This window comes from Triticum aestivum, chromosome 1B (genome assembly GCF_018294505.1).
Source record: "Triticum aestivum cultivar Chinese Spring chromosome 1B, IWGSC CS RefSeq v2.1, whole genome shotgun sequence".
Classification (NCBI taxonomy): domain Eukaryota; kingdom Viridiplantae; phylum Streptophyta; class Magnoliopsida; order Poales; family Poaceae; genus Triticum; species Triticum aestivum.
The window spans coordinates 661,366,615-661,377,597 of NC_057795.1; the positions used below are offsets into that span (position 1 = coordinate 661,366,615).

At 47.0% G+C, this 10,983-nt stretch overlaps 1 protein-coding gene across 1 annotated transcript; it reads right to left on the minus strand.

Moving 5' to 3' along the window:
- Positions 1–4,057: 4,057 nt before the first annotated feature.
- Positions 4,058–5,692, minus strand: LOC123081917 (beta-1,2-xylosyltransferase XYXT1-like). Its single transcript, XM_044504423.1, has 2 exons — positions 5,506–5,692; positions 4,058–5,244 (listed from the first exon to the last, which is right to left on the minus strand). Exons 1-2 carry the CDS (start codon positions 5,690–5,692, stop codon positions 4,058–4,060), a joined length of 1,374 nt encoding a protein of 457 aa, XP_044360358.1.
- Between the last annotated feature and the right edge of the window lie 5,291 nt (positions 5,693–10,983).

Here is a 10,983-nt window from a genome sequence, read left to right on the forward strand (position 1 = left end):
GTGCATAGAAAACCTAGCATCTGAAAACCCTGCCTGCACGAGACGAAGGTATGAGGAATACTGGTTGGATTAGGGAAGAACGTTTAGAAGCAAATTGGCGGCTCGTGCATGCAAATTAGGGGAGCAGATACACTAAAAAAATACTTCATGTCCGAGCAAATCAAACGGAATGCAAAATGAGCTCGAGGATTTCAAGTTTGGGATTCAAACTAATCAATTTATCCACCCATCCACTCGAATCAAATTGCGCCACAATGTCGTGCATGTGGATTAGATGTGTTGCTATGTTCCATCACCTCATCTTAGCATTTATTCATCAAGCGGAAGCTTCTCTGCAAGCTTTTGAAAATCACTTCATTTTAGCTAACCATCCGCTCATATAGTACAAATGTCAAAAAATATAAACTAAGAGTTTTGCTTCAGTACACCCGCCTAAAAGTTTGCATGAATCTTAAGTTACTTTAGAAAAAGGTTTTTTTTTCGAGAGTGCGCAAAATGCGTATCATAGCTTTATAGAAGAAGAGGAAACAATTACAAGACAACTAACACTTGCTGCAAACAACAAGCGTAGCACCAACTCCACATCCGGCTAGTCCAAAAACAGCCACCAACGACCACACAACTACAAAGCAAAAGAGACTGCCCAACACCGAAAACATTGCCGTGTCTCGACCGACAACGGTCACCACCGAAGAGCAGCAACTTCCACCAAGCATCTCTTGTCGACGCACCATCCTCCCTTGATGCCTAGGAGATGGCAAGAGGATGGCAGGACCCGATCTGACCCAAGGAAGACGCCGTCTTGAAATCACCGTGAGGATCGTGCATAGCACCGAAGTGAGCGATTATGGGCAGCGGCGAACACCGGGGGAGCGCAACAAGGGACAACCAGACCATGTCTCCTAGCACGATGCACCCAACAGAGGGACGACGTTGAAGACGCCGCCATCGTGCCGACCCAGCACCGGATCAAGGCTTTCGCCCGGAGACAATTGCCAACACCAAGCGAGCAAGGGAGATGGCGACACACTCGGAGACGCCTCCAAGGAGGGAAACGACACCCACGGGTGCCATCGCCGCCGGCCCGGCCACAACCGGACAAGACTTTCATCCGTAATGCCACGCATCTCCGCACCTCCAGGTATAGGCAGAGCCGACCAAGAAGTCTCGCACCGCCGTCACCGCAGCAACTTGCCATCGAAGCCGTGCAGCCAAGGTCCTCCCACACCCGCACTGCCGAGAGAACGCGACCAACAGCCACAAACCACCCAGACGAGGAGCCGCAGCAGCTAACCATGCCGTGCAAGGGCTGAATCCAGCACGACGGCCTTCACCCGCTCCAGGTGACTGCCGCGCAACGAACTCAACCCCAAGGCCAGATTGAATCTGGGGGAAATCCGATCTGGCCAGCACCTCCCTCCCCAACTCCGGCGCCATCGCATCCGGGAGCAACCCAGCGCGCCCAGCACCCTGAGGCGGTCGGCCGCCCGCTGCCCGCCATGGACTCCCTCCTGGCAGGGCCTCGCAGCGCCGCCGCCGCCAAAGCCCGGAGCTCGCGCCGTCGCCTCCATCTGAGCCGGCGCCCCAGCCTCCGCCACCACTCTGCTACGGTCATGGCCCGAGTCCACCTCTCCGCCGCGCCTCCGCCGTGGCGCCAGCGACAGCCGCCGCGGATCCCGCCGCCGGCCATCACAGCACCAGGCAGCCTAGAAGATGTCCACTCCACGCGAAGGGGCCCGTCGGGGGGTGCGCCTCCAGCACCCGCCGCCTTCGACGGCCGGGCGCGGCCGCCACCGCCGGCGCCGGCGGCGGCAGCGGCCGGGGCGGTGGATCTGGGCCTCTTTTGTTTAGGGTTTGGGGAGCCTCTGGAGCCGCACACGCGTGCGACCCGGGAGGCGTTTACACTTTAGAAAAAGGTATTCTCATACAATCACGATCAACTAATTCCGATCCCTATTTTCTCAAACAAGAGAACAAAACAATCTATTTTCTTAATGAAAGGCTAACTTCTTCTAATCTTCACCTTTATTACAGCAAGCATTGACTGCGGGCCTATTTCCTACAAGACTTCAAACCCATACACTCCAGGACACAAACGTGACCGGAGGAACAAGGCAAGCATCAACTTCTCGGAAAATGTTATTCCTCACTCATAGCGAACAATACTAGCAATTCAGTGCTAACAATTCTTTTTCTTTCAGTTTGTAAGTCATGTATTTATGAGCATTATATTCAAATACACGATGAATAATTTTCAGAATTCATGAATATTTCTTAAATTCATCAACATTTCTTTAAATTTATGAACATATTGAATTCCTGGCTATTTTTACATTCGTATTTTTTCAAAAGTTCTTGAACATTTTTAAATAAAAGATTATTAAATCATAAATATTTTACATTTAAGAATATTTTAAAATACATAAATATTTTTTAACAGTTTTGAACATGTTTTTAATTCATGTACCCCCCCCCCCCCCCCCCCCCCCGAAATAGAAAAAAATTAAAATTAATCCCTCTAGCATAACCCGAAATGATAAAAAACCAGTTGAAGCCTTTTAAAGGATCGAGGAAAAAAACATCGGTTGAACTTGTAATCACGAAATTAAAACTGGCTGAAATTTAAAAAATCAGTTGAAATACAAAAATCCGATGAACATACTGGACAAAACTTGGTTTGGACCATGTTCTGATTATTTGAAGGTGGAGATTGGACCCGGATCTCTCTCGAATCAGGATATTCCTAGTGGGGCGAGTCCTATTAGAAAACGACATCTGACCGATTAAGGGGTACGCACCATGAGGTCGTAAAGAATGGGCATGGAAAGGCAACAGATCAAAGAGCTCACGGCTGCCTAGCCTCAAATCTCAAGCTCGACGTTCCGAAGCAAGGCCACACAAAGAAAATTCTTTATTGAATTAAAGGGGATGATCGGATTGGTCCAGTCGTATTGAGTTAACCTGTAGCAGTGGGTATCCGTGATTTATTTAAATGTTCAGAATTTACAAACCTGTTTTAATTTTCAAAAAATGTTTAGAATTCCAAAAATAATAATCAGATTTTCAACTTTCTTTCAAAATTTCAAAAAATGTTCAGACTTTGTCTAAATTTTGAAAAAATGATCAAAATTTAAGATATGTTTAAATTTTCAACAAAAAAAATAAGATTTTTGAAATTCGATTTAATTTTCAAAAACTGATCAGAATTTCAAGTTTTCTATAAATATTTAAAAAAAGTTCAGAAATTCAGAATTTGTTTAAATTTTCAAAAAAAATTCTTCATATTTTTTTAAAAAAGGTGTTCACTTTGAAAAAAAAATACCAATTGCAATTGTACCGACCGACATGTCTAAACAGATGCAAACTGCCAAACCGAGTTTTAGGTTAGCATGTCTCAGCACATACCCTGCTATCGAAAAAAATGCGTGTATTCATGTCTCCACTCAACATGTTTCTGAAGAGAACAACCATACTAGGTTGAGAATGCTACCAACACATCCTAAATCTTTTTCTGTGTGCTAGTAAACACACCCTAAATCAACATAGTGCTGTTGATAACCCAATTAGATCCACAACATCTCCAACCATCCTCTCGCCATCTACCACTCTCTCTATAAAGAAATATCAGTGATCTAAACGCTCTTATATTTCTTTATGGGAGTACCTAGAACTCATCTAGATGAGATATAATTTGGTCTCATTCACTTTGAAAATAAGAACAGATACAACCCACGTCAGCACGCGCGCATCTTATAGCATCACATCCGATGGCTATAAAAGGTGAATGAGACCAAATTATATCTCATCTAGATGAGTTCTAGCAAAAACTTTTCTTTATACAGAGGGAATACTAGATTATATTATCTATTCGGTTACCTCAATAGGTTTGGGTTACACGCTTTGACTCAAACACCTAACCCACCGTTTATTAAGAGTCCACACATGTATATTTTAACATTTATATGCTCCACTAAAGAATGTGAACCACTTGTGCAAGTGACCGCTTGTAATACTGCCAATGGTATGTTGTGCAGCTATATACAAATGCCCAGTGTGACTAATGAGAGCGCCGTAGGTGGTCGAGCGCTCGCGCCAGCGTTGGCGCGAAGCGGGTGGCGTTGATGCGGACGTCCTGCTTGGCGAGGTAGAGCTCGAAGACCTTGGGCCAGCCGCTGCGGTGGACGGAGTCGGGGTCCTTGATCGCCGGGTGCTCCGGCCCCAGCGCCTCCAGCAGCGAGGTCTCCTCCACGCTCACGTCGTAGTCGAAGTACCCGAGCCCCATGTCCGCGGCGGGCCAGCCGAACGCGGTGCTCGCGATGAGCCCCATCTTCCCGTACGGCACCACCTGGATCAGCACGCCGCCGGGCGGCAGGAACAGCGCGTTCGTCAGCCCCGCGCCGTGGATGCCCAGCACCACGTCGAACGAGTTCACCACCCGCGCCTGCTCCGCATCGGGCGCGTCGCCCCGCAGCTCCGCCACCACCGCCTCGAACCCCGCGGCCACTGCCGCCCGCGCGATCTCCGGCTCGTTCAGGATCCGGCGGTAGTGGCCCCGGTGGATCAGCAGCAGCCGCGGCTTCTTGTGCGGCGGCTCCTGGTCTCGGGCCAGGCTGACTGGGGCGGCGCGTGGGAGCGCGTAGGTCTCGCGTAGGAACCGGGTGAAGTCGGCCATGGAGAGGCGGCCCCCCGGCACCAGCTCGGGGACGATGCTCAGCTCCTTGTAGAGGCGGAGCCCCACGGTGACGCGCGGGAAGCACCGGACCTGCGCGTCGCCGTCCATGTCCACCGCGTCGTACTTGGACAGCCCCCGGAGGAAGGCCCTGTACTTGACCGGCCACTGCGGATGGAGCCGGATGTTGGTGATGAGGAACATGACCTCGCCGTGGTACCGCCGCGACGCGATGAACAATGGAACCAGGATATCGCTGTAGTCGTGCCAGTAGTTGCCCGCGTACCCGTCGATCGCGAAGAGGACGGCCGGCACGTCGTGAGTCACCGTGCATGGCACCGCGGCGGCCCCGTCCTGTAGCTGCGTCACGGTGACCTTCCTTATGCCGTCGAGCTTCCGCGAGTATGGCGTGATCATCCACTCCCGACGCTCCAACTCGGACCCGCTCGCCGGGACGAGGGTCACCGACAGGGCTGTGCCGTTGGTGCGGACGTCGCCGTCCGCTTGGCAGGTGTCGGATAGGTCATAGGAGCGCCCCGCCGTGCTGCACACCACCTTGCCATTCTCTGTCGATCGCACGGCAAGGAAAAGGATTTTTTTTTACCATGGTTAAACTAGCTTCGTTCACCAGCATAACCTCACCTTAATTAGTGTAGCAAAGCAAGCAAATACGATCAAAACAACACGAGTCTTCACCTGTTTCATGGGGAGCTTTGATGTTATGATCCATGATCTGTCCTACTTCCCTAATGACAACTGCAAATTAAGCAAAGAAGCTCAGCTTCCGGCCGGGGTGCATAGACACGGCGAGGTAAACTGTTCCATTATTTACGCACCATGAGGAGGGAGGCTGACGGCGAGATAGGTGAGGAGCATGAGGAGACCGCCGACGACGAGGCCGACGTTGAGGTGCTTCTGCACCGAGCCCGTTTGGCTCCTCCCGGGCTTCACCTCGCTGCCTTGCATTGCAACTTCCTGCTGCTGCCGCCGCCGCCGCTCTAGGCTTTTTGTAGCTGTTGTCATTCTTGCTTTTGTTGTGCAGTCAACATGGTTGCACTAGGATCCAAGTCAACATGGCTGCGCTTGAGGCAAATCTAGTGGGCAAAGGGTAATTAAGTGTGCAAATTGTTGTTGACTAGTGTTGCTAATCTCGTGGGCTGTGATACTAGGTTCTGATTCAGTATTTAACTGAGAATGAAATGATAACACATGGTTGACGGAACCGGGCCTGCCATCTATTGTGATTCTACTGCTAGTACTCCCTCTCGTCGGGTAAGAATTTTTAGTCTTTAATTTAACCAACAAAAACATGTGTAACATGCTTAAAATTATATGTTTAGAAATTTTATTCGACGATGAATCTAAATATACGTATTTTTTGAGACATGGATACACATTTTTTATAACATATGTTCCGCTAATTAAAATTGAAGACCTAAAAACCAGTTCCCAACTCGCAAATGCAGCAAGAGGCAGTAGCTGGTTTCTTTTTAGAAGTTGATGCCAATTGGAATTATTCCAGCAAACTAGCATAGACTAACAAAATTTATTATATTATAGTACACAAATGTACATGTATTTTTCTGAACATTTCTCTTTCAGATGTGTATGGTGCAAGAAGATGTTCATTTGCAAAACAAATTGTTTTTGGAGACTTTTTGTGTGTAGTATGAGTACAAAATATGAGGAGCTGCAAATCCGCCCACGCGAGTTTACCTGATTCTTTTCCCTCAGAAATCTTTGTTAGTTTCATAGGTTGATCGATTGTTTAGTATTGCACTTAACACATGGTCGTAGTTTGCCACAAGCAATTTTTTTCCTAAGCAACATCAGTACAACCCCAATAATAGCCAAGGTATTCGACGCCATGCACTGTGGGTGGGCCATGTTGCAGCGTTCTCACTTGAGGAAAGAGGGGGTGCAATTGGTCTTCTTATTGATAGAACTTAGTACTAGAAAGAGAGATATCACATGTAAATATATTATTCTGGACATCTTTTATGGTTGTGAACTATCAATGAATTTGAACAAAGTATTTTTGACTTGACATGGAAGAGACATGAAAGACAACCTAATGATCGCATTGTTATGCATATTTTTATTTTATTTGTCATGGATCCTCCAACATGCATGATTTATTTCACCTTTGCTAGCCTTAATTCTCATACTAAGCATGAATTCTGCTTGTGCATTCAAAACCCCCGAACCCAGTCTCTCCTCCACAAGTGTCCACTATACCTATATGTGGATCAAGAAAGATATTCCAAGTAAGTTGTCATTAGTGGAGGCCTCAAAGTTGCATTTTAGTGAAGTGTGAGTTTTTATTGGAAGAGAATTGAAACTCTATACAAACTTGTTATGCGGCATAAAACCATAATAATAACACAAATGAGTGTCATCATAAGGGGCAATGTAAAGTAAGGTTCCTTTCCAGTAAACTTTATGCAACCAAAAACCCAAAAGGCGCATGGCAACATATGTGTGCCTCGGCGAAGGGCTTCTCTTTTATTTTTATGTCCGGGTCAATTTCCATGATCCTTCTTAAACTCTTAAAGTAAACATAGCAAAAGGATATGCCGCATCCCTCTGTGAAAGGCTTCTTTTTACCACTCCAATGACCGTAAGAACATGACGTATTTTAACCGGTTAAGGCAAGTGTTTTACGACGACAAAATACAATTTAACTGTCTTTAGAAGAAAACACAGAATGCATGACATGTGAACATACTAATATGACACTCACATATGCATGCACTGTCTGGTGTCCGCAATATATATTACTGTAGTTGATTCGAAACGTTTAGTAGTGAGTAAGGTCAAATATTGGAGTGGTATGTTTGTTTTCTTTGAAATGAAATTGTTAGTCTAGCAACAAGGACGATCGAGTGGTGCTCCACATGTGTTAGTCATTAGCTCATTGGCGATGCTCTTGAGCATCTACAACCGGACTTGACAAATTTGTTCTCGCGAACGCGACCGAGCACGTACGTGGACAGTGACCGGTCACGCTTAAATTTTGTACTTTGCATCCGAATTTCTCATCTTTCAACACTAGATCCATACAAAGCATGCATAAGAAATCCTATGTACTATAGCTAATCTTCGTCGTCGGAGATGTCTACGACATCGGTGCCAGGCGCCGGGTGGGCGGGCGCATAGGAGGGCTCCGGCTCCTCCTCCTCCTCGACCTCATCCATGTAGGCATGCATCTCCTCCTCCTCTGCGGCGTGCTCTGCCTCCATCTCCTGTCGACGACGGCATCTGGCCTCCGCATCCGACTCCGAGCGGATGGAATTGAGGATGGCCTACTGCTCCGCCTGCAGATCCACGTCCCCGATGCCCCCGATCTCCTCCTCCTCCAACTCCAACTCCTCCTCTGGATCCACTACATCCTGAGGTAGCCCCGCGGCGATCCGAGCTTCGCGCCTTGTCCGGATCTGCTCAAGGAGCTGCAGCCGGCGCTCCGGCGTTGAAATGGGTAGCTCCTCACCCGGCGGCGTGGGGGCATGGCTACCACTGGTGGTGAACGAGGAGTGAAAAGTGGCGGCGGCAGCGAACGGGAGGAGGAAAAATGTGGAGGGGTAGGGTTTCAGTGTTGGCTACATGCTTAAATAGCCGGGCTAGGCAGTATGTGGCCCGCCAGAGCGGCGCCACGCGGCGTCATCGGTCTGACGGAGGAGATGTGTTTCGGACTGCCGGGTTTCACACTGTTTTCGTGTCGGACCCCAGCGTCAGTCCGACGTGGCAAACACGCCCGGACGTGCTCGGGTGCCCCCATATTTGCCCCATATTTGGGCTAGATATGAGAGGTGCCGGTCAGCCCAGGCATTTGAGGACCGTTTGAGGCGCTTGTCTGGGTCGAAATTCCGTGACCGTCAGTGACCGGGTGGCCCGACCGAACGCATGAGACAGGTTTGAGGCGCCCGGATATAGATGCTCTGAACTAGTGGGAGTATAACTTTCAATTAGCAAGATGTGCTTACCAAAGCAGATGACAAGAACCAAAACATGAGCGTTATAACGGCTAGAACAAGTAAACTATCCACCCCACAGGTGGCATGGTGTCTGTGTGCAACTAGTGAATTCATACATATCCCTCGAACTGTTATGTTTTGTCATTTCTTTGCCAAAGCAAAGCAAAGCAGCACGCTGCAGCTACCGTTGTCGCCTAGCTACCAACGGCGCACGATGGATTTCTAATTGAACGGCATGTTCTCATCAGATCTTGCCAAGATAATAGTCCTACTAAAAGAAGTATGGGCTGCTTCCAGTAGCTAGCAGCGTAATTAGACAGTTGTTCCAATGCAAGGCCGACAACAGGCATTGTGGTGTATACATATACGATCGGTGTGCAACAACCGGAAGAAATTTATGCGAGATTCCTGCGTTAGGTGACAACACCAGCTGAGACTGACACGCTGAAAAATTAGCTTTTCTAGCTGTGGAATATATGCTCTGCCGAAAACATCATATCGCGCTGCGCACTCGGTTTTTCCGGTGTTTTTATTCTCGGATGCAACTTGACAGAGCTAAGCTATCTATCAGCTCAGACAGATGACACCCTTCCAAAAGGGATACCTTAGATACATGTAACATATCTAAAGCATGTGTGTGAGTGATGGATGGTCACATATCTCTTTTACTCTTTTTGGACAGTATATATGTTGTTCATGCTTTATTACAGTTAACTGACACTCGTCAAAGGTCGAATTTGTTCTCTTGTCTGGCTTTTGGATTAGGTCAATTGCATCTACTGTGGTACTCCCTCCGTACAGCGTTTAGATCACTAAGTAAAGTGGTAAACGCTTTTATATTTCTTTACAGAGGGAGTAATTGGATATTCAGACAGTGGAACAAAAATAACAAAATCTAGCAAGTAAAATCCACGCCAGCACAACACAGAGGCAGCAGGGATGCTTCTGGATTTCTAATAAAAACTGCTTTCTGTCTGAGTTACTACTTTGGCCGCGATCGCCGGAATGGAGCAGTCTAAAAGTGCAGCATGGTGGAGGCACCGGCCGGTCTGTTCTTTTCTGCACGCAGAAAGTGTCTAGTTCAGGACAAATATTTATAACACTTTCCGATGAACTGACCGGGCACTCATGTGCAAGTCTCAAGGAGTAATATAACCAGAGCTTTGTCTAGTTTAGTATAGGAGAAAGAGCATCAAAGTGATCATTTGTGTTCGGAAGGAACACGTCTCGCCGTTTGACAAATAGGGAGACAGCCTGTACATACTTGTAAAACGTTTTTACTACTACTAGCAAAAGCCACGCGGCGGCACGCCGCACCCGTTGATACGTTTGAATTAAGTAGAAACGTGAAATTTATTCATGAACATTGTACATACGCTACACTGCTAAAAAAAGGAAATACATAGTATAGGACACCTAGGAGAGGGTTCACTTATTTTAGCTAAGCATGGCCTGATGGAAGATCACATGCCATGGAATGCCCACGTGGCGCTGCATCAAATCATTCTTGTACAACCACCTGCGGGGTTGGTATACCGGTAATGAAATGATAGAGCTTTCGTGAACTGTTATGTGCTACCTCTTGAGCACTGCGTTGGTTTTCCCTTAAAGAGGAAGGGGTGATGCAACAAAGTAGCGTAAGTATTTCCTTCAGTTGTTGAGAACCAAGGTATCAATCCAGCAGGAGGCTCCTCAAAAGTCCCACGCACCTACATAAATAAACAAGAACCTCGCAACCAACGCGATAATGGGGTTGTCAATCCCTTCTCGGTAACTTGCGAAAGTGAGATCTGATAGAGACAAAAAGATAAGATAAATATTTTTGGTATTTTTATGATATAGATTGAAAAATAAAAGATGCAAATAAAAGTAGGTGGGAAACTTATATGATAAAAGATAGACCCAGGGGCCATAGGTTTCACTAGTGGCTTCTCTCAAGATAGCATAAGTATTACGGTGGGTGAATAAATTACTGTCGAGCAATTGATAGAAAAGTGCATAATTATGAGAATATCTAGGCATTATCATGTATATAGGCATCAAGTCCGTAACAAGTAGATCGAAACGATTTTGCATCTACTACTATTACTCCACACATCGATCGACTCCTGCCTGCATCTAGAGTATTAAGTTCAAGAAGAACAGAGTAACACATTAAGAAAGATGAGATGATGTAGAGGGATAAACTTAAGCAATATGATATAAACCCCATCTTTTTATCCTCGATGGCAACAATACAATACGTGCCTTGCTGCCCCTGATGTCACTGGGAAAGGACATCGCAAGATTGAACCCAAAGCTAAGCACTTCTCCCATTGCAAGAAAAATCAATCTAGTAGG

What these genes read in the sequence shown, in the direction of transcription:
- LOC123081917 (XM_044504423.1), bottom strand. Translation starts at nt 5,692, where the DNA reads ATGACAACAGCTACAAAAAGCCTAGAGCGGCGGCGGCGGCAGCAGCAG. An exon ending in CGTCAGCCTCCCTCCTCATG is followed by an intron (nt 5,245 to 5,505) that starts GTGCGTAAATAA and finishes TCCTTGCCGTGC; the next exon opens with GATCGACAGAGAATGGCAAG.